We start from the raw sequence: 16216 nt of genomic DNA, 5'->3' as shown, positions 1-16216 counted from the left end.
CTGAAATATGGAAAATTTTAAAAAGTAAAAGAAGGAATAAAAGAAAAAGGTGCAAACAGACAAAGAAGAAGAATAGAACAAGGCAGCACCATTAAAATATATATTCTCTTGTTTATTCAATTCTTTAATGATTATATTTTTGTCTTAAATTTTTTTTTTAAATTAAAAAAAAAAATTCCACCGGGTGCCCTGTGCATGTGAAGGGCTGATAAGGAAAGAGCAAGGGGATGACTAATAGGAAAGTCGCCCCCACGTTTCACTTTGCACATTTTGTGGGCACTACTGTCTACTACTACTATTACTATTCCAACTTCAAACCTCAAAGTCTCAAACCTCTTTGCCGTTTCTCACGAAACCAAAATAAGCTATTTTCCGGAAATCCCATTTGAAGATTACAACCTCTTAAAGACAAAAAAGAAAGAAAAGAAAAGAAAAGAAGAAGTTCAAAATCAATAAAACACCTTTAACTAGAGTGAGAGAGGCATGGGTAAGAATTTTTTTTTGATTTTTGTGCATCTGGGCCTCTCTCTCTCTATCTCTGTGCGTCACCTTTGGTGATCTGGGTTGTGCTGCATTTGCCCATTTCATTTCTAGGCTATACTTGTAGTTGTAGTTGATCTGGGTTTTACTGTCAGAAGGATTTTCTGAACTGGGTTTGACTTAGTTTTTTTGTTTATTGGGGGGGTGTTATGAGTGTATTGATAATCAGGTTGTTGTAAAGTTAGGAAATTTTGATAGATTGCTTTTGCCTGGTTCTTTTGAATTGGGTTTTTCTGGATTTTTTTTTTCAGGGAATTTGACTCTGTATAATTAGTTTTGCCATGCGGAAGATATTTCTGATATTGAATTGTGGTATGAAATGATCTGGTGATGTATGTTTTTAAGGAAAGATTGGGCCTTTGGATGTTGTCTAGTGTTAGAATTTTGATAATGGAATTATAGTAGAGTAGTACATTGTATCTTGCCAAAGATTCATAGGAAGATGTCTTCCACAACCCCTTCTCCAAAATCCTCACCTTCTGCAAATCCACCAACTTCCTCTGCTAACTCACCACCAACACCTACTTCCCCTTCTCCATCAAATTCTTCAGTAACTCAATCTAATCAAACTAACACCCCATCACCTTCAAGTCCTACAACCCCTTCAGCCCCAGCTCCTCAGTCTCCTCCACCACCAGTCACTTCTGCTCCTCCCCCATCCCCACCAGCTTCACCCCCACCAGCAGCATCAACACCACCTCCAAAATCATCGCCACCACCTTCGCCACCAGCTTCCCCACCACCAGCAACTTCACCACCACCATCAACATCCCCACCACCATCACCACCACCTTCACCTCCTGCATCATCACCCCCACCTTCTGCCCCTCCTCCAGCTGTGACTTCACCACCCCCTTCAAAATCGTCACCACCACCACCACCATCTAAAGGTTCGCCTCCGGCATCATCCCCACCTCCCCCTCCAGCTGTTTCACCTTCTCCTCCTCCTCCTCCAGCCAATGTCCCAACAACGCCTTCCCCCAATTCCCCACCTCCACCAGCAGCAAAGTCGCCAACACCTTCACCTCCATCTCCTCCATCAGAATCTGCTCCTCCACCCTCCAACACAACAGTGCCATCAACTCCTCCTTCAGCCCCCTCATCCTCTCCTCCTCCTCCAAATTCTTCCACGGCCACTCCAACAGCTGGAAATCGTAGTAGTACCTCAGTTGTGCCGCCTCCCAACCTGCCTGCAAATCCGACACCTACAAATTCAGGTGGATTAAACACGGGAGGAACTGTGGCAATTGGTATTGTAGTTGGGGTTGTAGTGATTGGTCTTGCTCTGATGGTTGTCTGGTTCTCACAGAAACGGAAGAAACGGAGAATTGGAGGGAATTATGGCTACCCTCCTGCTCCTTCTCCATTTGCCTCTTCCCAGAATTCAGGTAATGCATGATGGTTTTTTATTTATTTACAATGTACTAAATTAAATGCTCTTAACTTTTAGTAGCTTATTTTCTGGTTAAATTTGATTAGATTGTTAATCTTAAAGCTATTTTATTTGTATATGTAAGGATTACACTAAAAGTGCCATGTACTTGTAGATTGTCCCTTGATATAAAATAAAATAATTATGTGGTAAATCTACCATGCCTATGACTTAAACAGTTGCAATGGTACTAGTTCACTTTGGTTTCCATGTCTTTGTGACAATTTGGGTCATAAATATGGTGTTATGGAAGTATAAATGCTCTTCTTCTTCTTCTTCTTCTTCTTCTTCTTTTTATTTTTTTTAAGAATTTGATTTGAATTTTTATTCTTATTGAATGACATAGTACATTTCAAATTCTAATTGGATTCATGCTTTTCAAATAGCTAGCAAGCTATAACTGAATGTGGGGAATGAGTTCAATGAATATATCTTAACAGACTTCCATGTGTTCTCCAGATTCATTATTTCTAAAGCCCTATTCTCCATCTCCCTTGGTACGAGATGGCTCTGGTAGTGATTTTGTCTACTCACCATCAGAGCCCAATGGTGTAAACAATTCAAGGTCATGGTTCACTTATGAAGAATTAATCCAGGCTACAAATGGGTTTTCAAAACAGAATCTTTTGGGTGAAGGTGGATTTGGTTGTGTATACAAAGGTTTCCTGCCAGATGGAAGAGAAGTAGCTGTTAAGCAGCTAAAAATTGGTGGTGGACAGGGGGAGCGTGAGTTCAGAGCAGAAGTCGAGATAATTAGCAGAATACACCATCGTCATTTGGTTTCCCTAGTGGGATACTGTATATCTCAGCATCAAAGGTTACTTGTCTACGAATTTGTCGCAAACGATACTCTTCATTATCATCTCCATGGTAAGAAATCTTTCTCGGATGAAATGGAAAGGAAATATCTTGAATTTGAGTGCCATATCATCCATAAGCAAACTTCTTCTTTTCATATGGCTTACAAGTATAATGGGTCTGAAGTAAGTTTGTCATGATATTTCTATTTGGTCAAAATCATCAATCACCATGGATCACTACTAAGAAGGTGTCCATGTTTTTGCAAGGCATGTTCCTTAATTTTTTAAGAACAAAAATTCCCAGTTAAGGTGCTTGAGAATCATGCTACAGGTTTGAAGGTCTACTGTACTGTAATATATCCCTAACTTCCCATATTATTAATAATATTTGCAGGTGAGGGCAGACCAGTTATGGATTGGGCAACTCGACTGAAGGTTGCTGTTGGTTCAGCTCGTGGACTAGCTTACCTACATGAAGACTGTAATTTTCTTCCTTTTGTTCAGGGCTTCTTCTATAATTCAGGGCATTTGTTTTGTCAACTTTAGACACACAAACCAGTATCTGGACAGTTTTATGATATGTCAAGTCCCTAAAACAGTGAATATGTTCTTTTTGTCATCTTTTACCATCTAATATTTTGCCTGTTAAATGTAAACCAAAAATACTCTCTAGATATGTGCTATCTGAAATGGGGTATGTTTTGATTTCTGATACAACTATGGTAATGGGGTTGATACCATGCCTGATACATAATATGGTTGGGATATGGCTAAACAAATATATAGATTTGGAGATCTCAAAAGTTTAGATATATAATAATGCCAAGAGCCTTGTAGCCCAATTGTCACCTCCTAGTGTTTCCAATAGAGATGTCCAGGGTTCAAATTTCCACACCCTAACTATTGAATTTAAAAAAAAAAAAAGGTTTATGTATGTAGTAATATGATAGTAGAATGCATGTATAGTATCAAAAGATGATTGATCTATGATCTGGGCCGCCAGTAGGTTTTTTTTTTCAAATCAATCAAAGTGAAAAATAATTTATTAGCGTACTGATGACAGCCTTTTTTTTTTTGTCACTAGAAATCTTCATTTCATTTCTTTTACCATATGTTATTTTTCTCTATAATTTTAGCCAAAATATCCTCTTTGTATCAATTATTTTTGATTGTCTAGAACTGGTGGGAGAAGTTCTGTTGCCACTATTTTTGGAAATCTGCATTGCAAAGGAAACACAGTTGGGGTTGCATGATCTGTATTATGGTTCCTAGGGGGTTCTGGAATCCTACTTCACTCTGGATCAAGATTGATATAAGTTGGCAAACCCTTGAATTATCTGAATGATACTTACTTTTTATCATTAATAATTTTGACCAGAATTGAGATGCTTACCATCTGCATTATAGAATATTGCCCTTATTGCATAGTTAATGTAATGCCACTCATTTAAATAAATTGTACTGGACCTTTATTGTATTCTTGTGGACTTCCTGATGTCTGATTTTATTTATATCATTCTTTTAGGAGTTTCTCTCTTCACTCTTAACTTCTTTTTCTTAATGTATTTATCAGGCCATCCCCGCATCATTCACAGGGATATTAAATCATCAAACATCCTTCTTGATAGCAACTTTGAAGCTCGGGTATACCTGTTTCTGCAACCTTATTTTTCATGAACAAAAATTTACATCCAGCTGGGTTTGGATGGTTTGCTCCAACTGCCTGTCATTATGGCGTGGCAGTACTGTCATATTTGGTCATATTGTGTTTGTTTGTCAAACCTAAGGGGTAGGAAAATCGGTTAGGTACCATACATCATGATGTGAATGTTGCTAGTTCAAATCTCCCTTTTCCCCTCCACATGGGTTGGGCCAAAAATTTACTTATCAATATATATATATATATATATTGTTGGTTTGTTTTTGCTTCCATTTTCTTTTAGAGGGGTGTTTTTTTTTCGCGGGGGGGGGGGTGGGGGGGGGGGGAGGTCGGGGGATGGGGGGAGAGGAGGGTTGCATTTTGCCATCTTTTGTTTAGTACAAGCCTGTTTGTCTATACTACTACACACTTGGCACCTGTAGTTGATTTTCGCCTTCTTTCTTATTGCTAGTATTTTGTGTTCCTAAAGATGTGTGCTCTCTCACAAACAGGTTGCGGATTTTGGGCTTGCAAAGTTAGCATTGGATACAAATACTCATGTAACCACACGTGTGATGGGAACCTTTGGGTAGGTAATCCTTATGTGTTCTCCCACAATGTCTCCTGCATGATTAAAAGAACTTTCTTGTAGGTTTGTACTTGTCTTTCTGTGTTTTGGACTCTGTTTGGTTGGGGGATGGAAAAGTAGGAGATAGAAAATGGTGGGGGGTGATGAATGGAATTGAGAAGAAAAATGAGAGGATAGAAAATATAGTTTGTATAAATTTACTCGCATGCCCCTATTGTATATATATAAATGAAAATTAATAGTTTATAAGAAAAACAAATCTACTGTTGAGATTAAAAAAAAAACGAACCCAGCTAGTGTGGAGGGATGTGAGAGGGCAGATGGATAATTCTTGTCAAACCCTCCTCTTCTTCCCCATTTTCTCCCCAAACTGGGGAGACTCCAAAATCACCCCCAAATGGTGGACCTAGGGAGAAAACTCATGGACCATCTTCCCCCTTCAATCAAACACCCTATATCATTTTCTTCCCACTTTTCTCTTCCCCATTTTCTATTCCCTCCACTTTTCATCCAAACCAAACGCACTCTTGGTGCAAGACATTTTTATTTTTCATGGGTAAAGCTAGCACAATTGACAGTTTATTGGTCAACAGAATATAAATGCCTTTTACCTTAACGCTATATTATTCAAACCATATAGTTGACATTGAAATGTTTTCAGAACAAATATTTAGATTTGACATGCTTTTCATTTAATTTATGGTAGCTTGAAGTATGATCTGCAACGATGTTACAGTGCTGGTGTAACTTATTACTTATCAACAAAAAAAATATGTTACAGTGCTGGTGTATGCCATGTCACAATTTCCTATTTGTATCTTTCTGATGAATGGAATTCTGTAATTCTCCAGTTACATGGCTCCAGAATATGCAACAAGTGGGAAGTTGACGGAAAAGTCTGATGTTTATTCCTTTGGGGTTGTGCTTTTGGAGCTGATTACAGGCCGCAAACCTGTAGATTCCTCTCAGCCACTGGGTGATGAAAGCCTGGTTGAATGGGTAAGTTCCACAAAAATGACATGTTGCTGCAAGTTTCACATTGACTTTTCCTAAAATTATCATTAAACTTCAAATTTTGCTTCAAGATTATTTTTTGTCATGGTTAAGAATATGTAAGAATTTATTGCTTTATCAAAATCCTGGAAACCTTGGCTCTTGTTCAACATTTTTATGGTATTGGTACCATAATACACGAAGATTGTCATGAGTTCATTAACTCAAGATGATTCTAGCTAGTGTTGGACAAACCTCGGTGAGGGAAGTGAGTTATTGGCTTGGATGTGATTAATTACTTTACTTGATATCCCCTGCTTTTAACACCAAGAAATCCAAAACTATAGACTTGAGCAGATGCAGACCAGAAAATATGCCAGCAGACTGAATGATCATATTTCATCTCTCTTAACTGTCCTACAATATCATAAATGAATTACCTCTCATACCCTCTGAGGATTTTTAGAGGGGGAGAAAGTGGGAGGGAAGAGTTAGGATAAGGAATCTTTGGCAAGTTATTAGACCTCTCATACCCTGAGGTTTTTTAGAGGGAGAGAAAGTGGGAATCATTGGCAAGCTATTAGAGTGGACACTTAATCATAATTCAAACTTGTTCTTCAGGCTCGACCATTGCTTATGCAAGCACTTGACAAGGAAGACTTTGACATGTTGGTAGATTCAAGGCTGGAAAATAACTACGTTGGAAGTGAAATGTTTCGGATGATTGAGGCAGCTGCAGCTTGTGTGCGTCACTCAGCTGCAAGAAGGCCAAAAATGAGTCTGGTAATTATGTTCAAATGACATACATTCTCAATATTTTGTTCTTAAGTAGGATTTAATAACGTTTATTCTTTTTCCCTGCCCCTATCGCAGGTGGTGAGAGCTTTAGAGTCTGTAGATGAATTGTCAGATCTCACCAATGGAATGAAACCTGGCCAAAGCGAAGCATTTGACCCAGCACAACAATCTGCACAAATTAGGATGTTTCGAAGGATGGCTTTTGGTAGTCAAGAATACAGTACAGAATTCTTCAATCAAACACACAGTAGCTGGAGGAGTAGAGATAATGGCAACCGGAAAAGTCCATCATCAGCAAATTCATCTGCTGTATGGAGCAATTGAGATGCCTCCACAGCTTACCCTGGCAAACTTAGGTCGCACTATACTTTCAATTTATACTCAGAAGGAGCGACTTTTCTCCCTCTTGGGATGAGATCTGACGCCCTATGTTACTTTGGAACCAGGTCCTGCTGCTCGTTTCATGTAAATCTCATGCAGATTATCATTTCTACTTTATTTTCTCGGCTAACATGATTTTGCCAGTAAGGGGGCCTTATTTTTTATTCTTTCATATATAGAAACATTGGTACAGCATTTCATTGTACTCTTTTTGTTGATACTGATACTATATTCTGTAATTCGATTGTGTCGAGTCCTGTAGTGACCAATTGAAACAAAGAGTTTTCAAAACCCAAGTCAGTATGAATTGTGTACTTGCTCAAGCTTCACTCCACCAAAGAAAAGAATTCTATTTAACTCATCCAGTATGTAACTCGATTGTCTTCAGAACTTAGATGCCTCCTATAAAAGTTAATAAGTTGCAGTAGCAGCAAGTAAAAACTAACTAATAAATAAATAACAAAGAGAGGAAGTGAAAGTAAGAACACCAGGGCAACTGTCTGGCAGGGGTGCATTAAAGTCGTGATAACATATGAATTCTGTCTACCAGTCCATTGTATTCAGCTTGTTGACCAATTGCTTTTGCATTGCATGCAACAGTATCTTAATTTGGCTCCCTCTCTGCTACTAAAAAGGTAATACGAAATCTTATAATTTTTTTAGGTCTAAGATTGTCCCCATATCAAGCTCAACTAGCATCTTCTTTCCTTACAAGTTCTAGGGGAAGGATGAGGTCATGACTTAAGACCCGTTAGATGCATGTGTACCTTAGCACCCAAAAAAAAAAAAAAAATCAAAAAAGGCCCCCTTGTCAATATCAAATGATGATAAGACTTTTCTCTCTCTTTTTTTCCTGCACAAAGACAAGCATCTTACCGCATGTTAGGGTATAAAGTTTGATGTACAATTATATTAAAACGTCTTTATGTAATAAGGTGATCTTAATCAATGCATAAAAAATCTGTTGTATTCCAAAAGCACTAGTCAAGTTATTACTAAAATTTTTTATAGAGGAATCCCAAAAAGACTAAATTAAGTTATAGATTTTAATTACGGTTACTTGTAAAGAATTTCTTGAATTGAAAATGTTGCTGCTGCAATGAAATTATAAGGAATGCCCCAGGACCAGTAACGGACCTAAGGTATCTTTAATTGAAAGGGACAACCAGGAGGGATGTCACTGTCCAACTAACTGATTATCATAATCATAGGTCCATCAAAACAATATGACAACTATCTTCGAATTGTTTACATATTATATCTAAGATAATTTGTTCTAGAATAACATTTGAATGTACGCTCTGTTTATTTTTATGAAAAATCTTGTGTAAAGATAATTTTTCGTGATTTTCAGTATTTGGTAGTAATAAAAAAAAATAAAAAATAAATCAAAAGAAAACTATCTTTAATCAACATAAAAAATATGGCTTATATTTAGAGACTGTTTTTCACTAAATTATTTTGGAAAACAACTCTATTTCATAGTAAGCTAAATAAGGGAAGTTAGAAGATTGTTTTTCAACTCATTTAAAGTTGCTACCAGACATTGAAAAATGAAATAGTTTTATAAAAAATGCTTTTTGGAAAATGACTCATTTTCTAAAAAATATCATTGTTGAAACCAGGGTCGGCCCAAGTGTTTTGGAGGCCTAAGGCGAAATCTTCAAATGAGGCCTTTATGTTATCACTTAAATAATATTTAACTAGCATTTTATATAATAATTTTTTTAAATCCGTTCTTTATAATTTTTAATATGATTTTTTTTTTGAGAAAAAAAGTTATAACAAATTTTACTACAAACTGGTGTTATAATGAATGTACAGGGACGGAGCTAGAAATTTTTGTTTGGGGGGCCGATTCGTGTTGCCAATTTATTAGTCTATACAAACTTTTATACACATACACAAACACATGTCTCTATAAACACACAGAAAAAATGAGTATCTTTCATAATGAATCCTTAAAATTAAATGTTTCATAGAATTAAATTAATCTTTCACCATCTTTCATTGTGAAATCTTTACAATTTTCATTTTTAATATAAGTTACCAAATTGTCTACCATTGTGAGTAAAAAAATTTCAATTGAATTAATAAAGTGTTTAAAGACATAAATGATCTAAAACTTTAAAAAATACGAGAACACATTTTACCATAAAAAATGAATTTGAGAAATAATATGTTCTCTATAACTACTAGACAAATTGGACAATTTTTTTTAAGAACATTATTGGACCAACTCAAATATTTGGAGGGGCCAAGTCCCATTTTTTAGGGCAAATTATTAAAATATTAAATATTTCTATATAGTAAAAAAAAAAAATTCAAAAATTTTGGGGGGCCATGGCCCCCCCACCCTAACATGTAGCTCTGCCCCTGTGAATACCCTAACATGTAGCTCCGCTCCTGTGAATGTAATCAATGACATGAGGCTTACAAAAATACTATAAATATTATAAAATTTACAACATGAGAATTACAAAGATATATCACCAATCACAAATATTCATTCAAAAATGCATTCAATAGTTTGTTGAAATCTACCTATCACATTTATTATCACATCAAATTATAAAAGTTATGGAGACCACCACGCACCTTTGGTGCAGTGATCACTCTACAAGTATAAGTTCTTATGGGATATGGGGGGCAATGACTGAGATTTAAGTCTCTAGAAGAGAGTTTCGCACACATATATATTTATATTATGATAGAGTAGAATTTTTATCTTGTATAAAAATAATTAAAAAAATAAAAGTTATGTAGTAAAATTTATAGTATTTTTAACATTTTCCTATTTAAATTACTTGTGATTAGTAACACGTCTATTTGTAAGACTTATTTATTTAAATTTATCTTATCTCTATTTCTAGCATTACTTAATTTTTTGAGCCTTTTTAATAGTGAAAAAAAATGTAAACTAAAATATTTTAATATCCCCAAAAATATTTATATATAAAAAATAAATAAAAATATAAAAAAAATTTGCCCCAAATTTGGGGCCTTCTCTAGTAAGGGGGCCCTAGGCAATGGCCTAATTGGCCTAAGCCTAGGGCCGGCCTTGGTTGAAACAAACAGAACTGTATATGCTAGTTGACTTAGTGCGTTTTCATATGAAAAAACCGATTTATTCCATTAAATGAATGCTATTTTTTTTTTTTTTTTTTGAGAAACAAACACACATACACAAGGAAGAGAGAAATGGGCTCTAACATAAAGGCATACCACAATTCCATTCAAAAGCTATGGTAACTTTTAAGGGAGGGTGGGGGCAAGAAATGCATGCTATCTAATCAACCTATATGATAAGCTGTTGACATTGACCAAAGGAGTTTACATGTTCTGGTATTTCACTTACCACCCTCGTGCTTTTCCATCTAATCTTCTTCATCTACCAACTAGGCAACTTGTTAGCAGCCCCTCCTATATATATTTAAGTACCAAGTTTCATGCATGCATGAGAGAGAGAGAGAGAAGAGAGAGAGAGAGAGAGAGGATGGTAATAGTAGTGGAAGAAGTGGCATCATCAAAACTGATTGTCCTGCCAATTTTGAAGAAGAAACAACAAAATCGCATTAATAATTCAAGTAGCTGCAATTTGAGTGCAAGAAAGAGAGAATTGGTTTGTGTGACAAGTGGGAATTCTTACTTGGGTTCCCACATAGTGAAGGAGCTCTTGGCTTATGGTTACCCAGTTCGTGTCACCATCCAAAACCAAGGTACTTAAAGCGTTTCCCAAATAAATATATTTTTTGTGGTGTTGTAACAACTTCAAGACTAGTTGAATTGATCAGAACCAACCTAAAGCATATTATAGAGAAGTTTAGAAAACCATAAAGATAGAGCTTCTCAATGTCAATATATTGGACCAGCCTTCAAATTTTTTAAATGCTGGCCCAAAATTATACATGGAACTTTGACATCTATTATCTATGTTCCATTAGTCTTACACTAGCTTTCTTTTTGCGGTTCGTATTGTCCTTTTCTTGGAATACCATTAGAAAGTTGATTATCATATCACTGTCCACAGTCCCTCCACTAAATGTGTCCTAATTGTTAGACATGCAGATTTCCTCTTCTTTTAATATCAGTTTTCATTCCTGTTTAGTATTTTCTTTTTCAATTGGCTCTATTTTCCATTGAGCAGTGGATTTTGATAACATGAAGAAGGAGTTTATAAGAGATGAAGAAATAAATCAACTACAAGGTGTTGTAATAGCAGATATGGAAGACATAGACAGTCTTTGCGATGCTTTTAGGGGTTGTCATGCTATTTTTCACACCTCCTCATTTGTAGATCCACATGGGGTGTCTGGCTATTCAGTGAGTTTGATTTTATGCTGCTTTCCCATACTGTATTACTTATCCACTTATAATCATCTCATCTTTTATAATTTACTTTAAGAGCATGCATTTAAACATTATCAAATAAAAATAGTTTGATTCTAATTTTAATTTCATCGAGCTTTGAACTCACAAGTTGATAAACTAAAACTAGAGCCACTCTGAGAATAAATTGAATTTTATAGATGTAATGCTTCAAACGATGTTTTAAGTTACATGCAACGAAAAGTTGGTGAGATTACTTCCTAGGGTACAAAATTATATTTTGTAATTAGGAGAGACCTACAGATAGAGACTTTAAAATGCTATTGGAAAAAGACAACATATATCATTGCCCACACAATTCTTTTGGCTAATAACTTCTATTATGATTCTGTGTTTGATAATTTTCAGGAACAGATGACATTTCTTGAGGCTGAAGGGGCAAGGAATGTCATTGAAGCTTGTGGTAGAGCAGCATATGTAAAGAAATGTATCTTCACCTCTTCTCTTCTTGCTTCTATCTGGAAAGGTGACAATGTAGACAGGGTTATTGATGAGACTTGTTGGAGTGATGAAGAGTTTTGCCGAGAAAACAAGGTATTCAATTTATGTCACAGAAATAAATGAATGAGGGGGGGGGGGGGGGTGGTGTGGGGATGGGTGGGAAAGAAAAAAAAAAAAACCTCCTGTCCGACAATTGTTCATCTTAGAAGGCTTATCATTAATCAAATCATTAGATTTAAATATTAGAATCATGTCATAGAAACTCTGTATTTTAGCTTGTCAAAACAAAAACCAAAAGAAAAAAAGATTCTATATGTCTATATATCTTATCGAAATTATCTTCATTTTAGAGCAATCAACCCCACACATTAAGCATCTTCTCGTTAAGGCTTGGCTGGTGGAGGCTCTAAAATGTTCACTAAAAACATAAATTGACACTCACTTATCATTGGAGAGGCACTACTGTTGCTTCCTGTACATTTTTTTTGCGAAGAAGTCCTCTCTTTGGGGGTGGGGGGGGGGGGGGGGGTTTGAATTATTACTACATTTCCTATGAATTTGCAGATATAGCCAAACTTCATATTTTTTTTTTCCCACATATTTCATTCTATTAGTTTGAAGATGCACGATTCTGTCCTTAACTCTAGTTTACTATGGCATCATTTGTTGTGGAGTAGCTTTGGCTAGCATTGGGTAAGACGACAGCAGAGAAGGTTGCCTGGAGGAAGTCTAAAGAAATGAAGGTGGAGCTTGTCACAGTGTGCCCTGGCCTTCTCATGGCCCCCTTATTCCCAAATGTTCACAAGGCAACCTCTATACCATACCTCAAAGGTATTTAACTTCTCTTTGTTGAAGAAGATGTGATGAAATTGCAATCTACGAGTTTCAAACATAACTGATGCCTGTAATTAAATTTGTACCTAAACTATACAAGTTGATCCCAATACCCTATGGTTCCTAGACATATATGGTTCAATCTTGGACTAAATTTTCTTCTCAAAAAATCCTCTAGAAACTCTAATTATAAAACATTATGAAACTAGCCCAAATTTTCTTAAAATGTAACATCCTAGTAATTGATGATGGACTTATCAGGGCATGACCACTTATCAGGGCATGACCGCATGAGAATAACCACAGCACTTTGGTATGATCATAAGTTGAGCTATACTACGCTAATTTTTTATAAATTTGATACAAAGGTGGCCAGGTCATGCTACAACGAGGCGTCCTAGCTACCGGAGATGTTAAAAAGGTGGCAAAGGCACATGTCAATGTTTACGAAGCAATGGATTATGGAGCTTGTGAACGATATCTCTGCTTTGACAGAGTAGTTCAAAGATTGGATGAGGCAATTGAACTAGAAAATGGGTTGAAGATGCATGGTAAATTATCAGGAGGGAGACTAGAAGTCTTGCCAGAAGGAAATGAAGAAATACGTAGCAAACTTAGTAACTCAAAGCTTGCTAAATTGATATTACAATCTTCCCAAAGTTTTTCGTGCAATCGATGATACCCTTTGCAACATCTCATGGTAAGAGTCTGAAAAAAAATTCTCCTTGAGGAATAATTCATTGGAGATACATCAAGCTTCACAGCAGGCTACCAAATTGTGAAAGAAACTGTAAAACTTCCTGTTCTCATTGAAGAGTGTTGAAATCTGTGCACAAATACAACAATATTACCAGCATCATTTTTTTTTTTCACTTGATGAAACTGAGAGATTGTAATTAGTGCAACATTACTTGATTCAATTTAATTGGAGAATTTAAGACGCAACAAGAAATGGGAAGTTTTGCACTTATTTATAAGAAAAATGCTAATACCACAATATTTACAACTTTTGTCACAACTTGCCATATGATGAGTTATGAGCAGTAGAGAAAAAATAGCGGATTCATGTAGATTTGCATCTCCACCACTCACAAGTTGTTACATGATGAGTTTTGGCAATGGTTATGTAAACTATTGTGGTACTTGCATGGTTATTATTATAACATAGAGACCTGTGGCTTTGTCCAAGGATGAAGTCAAGATTTTTTCCTTGGGGTCAGATTATGGAGAAAAAAAATTGACCATTAAAAATAGGGAATATACTAAAACTCAAAACCGAATTAATATATGAAAAATAAAGCCAACTTCTGTTCAATTTTTTTTTTTAAAAGAAAAGAAATAAAATGATTGATTTTAATACATTTCTATTCAATTGTTTGTGATTTGTTAAAATAGAATTTGATGTTCTTTTAAATCACAAAAATAATCTATAATTGATTCACCTCTGCTTGAACTGACTGAACTTATTTCACCATATATTCTTCTACAGTGTTGAAACCTAGAACTTTAGGCAATCTGGCTCAGTCCAGTGTACTCTTTGGAACATTCCAGTTGACAACTAAAGATGGTGATCGTCCAATAGAACTGAGCACAACCTGTTGTAGCTAGGAAAATTTAGCATGTGCAAGTGCATTATCCCATTGCTTCGGCTTTTCCTGGAAAATACTACTAATTAAATTCCCTAGGGTTCTGTTTATGATCTTTGTGTGCCCATTAGTTTCAAATCTTCTCCACAAAGTGAGCAATAAATTTTGAATCACAATCAGAAGTAACGGAATTTGGAACTCCATGCAACCGCCCTATTTCCTAGAATAATAATTTTGCAATATATGCGGCATCAGAAGTCGTACGACAAGGAATAAAATGCACCATCTTCAAAAATCTAAATCCCTTTGATCGAGTCTTTGGAAGTCCTAACACAAATTCCATTGTTAGGTCCTCCAAAATATTCTTGGGAGTGAATAAAGGCATATATAATCCTGTATTTTGAGATTGCCATTGTACTACTTGACAAACAGGACATTTGCGAACAAGATTTCCTGGCTACATCCCATTTCAAATTGAGGCCAATAATACCTCTCCTCCATTCGAGCCATAGTCTTGTCACACCCCAAATAGCCAGCAAGTCCATTTCCATGTAGATCCCTAATAATCTTTTCTCATAGAGACATATGTGGAGTGCACAATTGGTTTCCTTTGAATAGGTAGCCATCCATAATATGAAAATCAGCAAAAGAGATTGCTTCTGTAGGAGCTTCTCCCAAGTTTCGCAAAAATTTTCATCGTCTACATGTAACTCCTTTAAACATTTAAAGTCAACCACTTCATTACTCAAAGTCAAAGTAACCAATAATATAGTGTTGACATTGGGTTTTTTGGCCTAATCGACCTCCCAACCGTTTGGGAGTTTTTCGTTTTCCCTATGTGGCGAGACATGTCGTGAACATGTGTGTGAGTTGTGGACATTTAAATAGTTTGTGTGTGTGCATTAGTGAGTCCGTCTATTATTTTTCCATTTTTATAGTTGCTATCAACCATTAGTTTTAGGAGGTGTGATTGGTCATCTACTTCTAATCCATTTATTATCTAATTAACTAAGGGCATGGACAAAGCTACATTTGGGCTTTGGGGGCAATGGCTTGCTTGAGATTTTGGGAAGGAAAAAAAATATATGTATAATAGACTTGAAAAATAATTTAGACAAAAAAAAAAAACAAAACGTAGCCCTCTCTTCCCAAATCTTAACCCCTTGAACCAAAAAAATGCTCAAACAACATAAAAGAAAAGAAGCCCTCAAAGAGTGAAAAAGAAGGATGAACTATTGGGTACACCAAGCTTCATAGAGCTTGAGAATGACATCTTCAAGCTCGTGAAGACTAGCCGCTCTACAAATCAATGAACTCCTACTCTCACTCCAAACAGTGCCGTTTAGGCCTCATCACTTCGCTTGGTCACACCCAAAAACTCAGTCCTCTTTGCTACTTCAAATTTCTCTCTCTCTCTCTCTGAGAGGTTCCAAGTCCCAACATCTAAACTGAAAGAATCAAAGTACTACATTTTTTTTTTTTTTTTTTTTGTGTTCTACTTTTTTTTCTATTGGTTATTACGTGAAATGAACTTAGTAGTAGTTCTATGATTACAAACTATTTCACAACTTTTTTACCACAAGTTTTATGTGGCAAACTGTGAGTAGTCGTCTGTCACTTACATATAAATTCATCGTTTTTTCTTCACCACTCACACTCTGCCATGTTCTGGGACAAAGAAATGTTAGATAAGTTGTAGTATTAGATTTTCTCATTGGTCAAATAAGTAATAACTATGCCTTACTTTTTCTCTTACATGTGAGGTGGATGAACTTCATGTGGAGGTATGGTTTC

The 16216-nt window shown here is 35.9% G+C and overlaps 2 protein-coding genes across 2 annotated transcripts; both read left to right on the top strand.

Annotated features, from left to right (window-relative positions):
• The first annotated feature begins 260 nt into the window (after positions 1-260).
• Positions 261-7483, top strand: LOC115975845 (proline-rich receptor-like protein kinase PERK8). The gene is made up of 8 exons (XM_031096869.1): positions 261-1928; positions 2432-2842; positions 3167-3253; positions 4346-4416; positions 4924-5000; positions 5852-5999; positions 6615-6776; positions 6867-7483. The coding sequence occupies exons 1-8, from the start codon at positions 983-985 to the stop codon at positions 7113-7115; spliced, it is 2151 nt and encodes a 716-aa protein (XP_030952729.1). The 5' UTR covers positions 261-982; the 3' UTR covers positions 7116-7483.
• Positions 7484-10640: 3157 nt separating this feature from the next.
• Positions 10641-13786, top strand: LOC115975844 (cinnamoyl-CoA reductase-like SNL6). Its single transcript, XM_031096868.1, has 5 exons — positions 10641-10891; positions 11320-11495; positions 11910-12095; positions 12680-12833; positions 13205-13786. The coding sequence occupies exons 1-5, from the start codon at positions 10669-10671 to the stop codon at positions 13513-13515; spliced, it is 1050 nt and encodes a 349-aa protein (XP_030952728.1). The 5' UTR covers positions 10641-10668; the 3' UTR covers positions 13516-13786.
• Positions 13787-16216: the final 2430 nt, after the last annotated feature.

The sequence above is a fragment of the Quercus lobata genome, chromosome 2 (assembly GCF_001633185.2).
Source record: "Quercus lobata isolate SW786 chromosome 2, ValleyOak3.0 Primary Assembly, whole genome shotgun sequence".
Taxonomy (NCBI): domain Eukaryota; kingdom Viridiplantae; phylum Streptophyta; class Magnoliopsida; order Fagales; family Fagaceae; genus Quercus; species Quercus lobata.
This window is presented reverse-complemented; position numbering and strand designations above follow the sequence as displayed.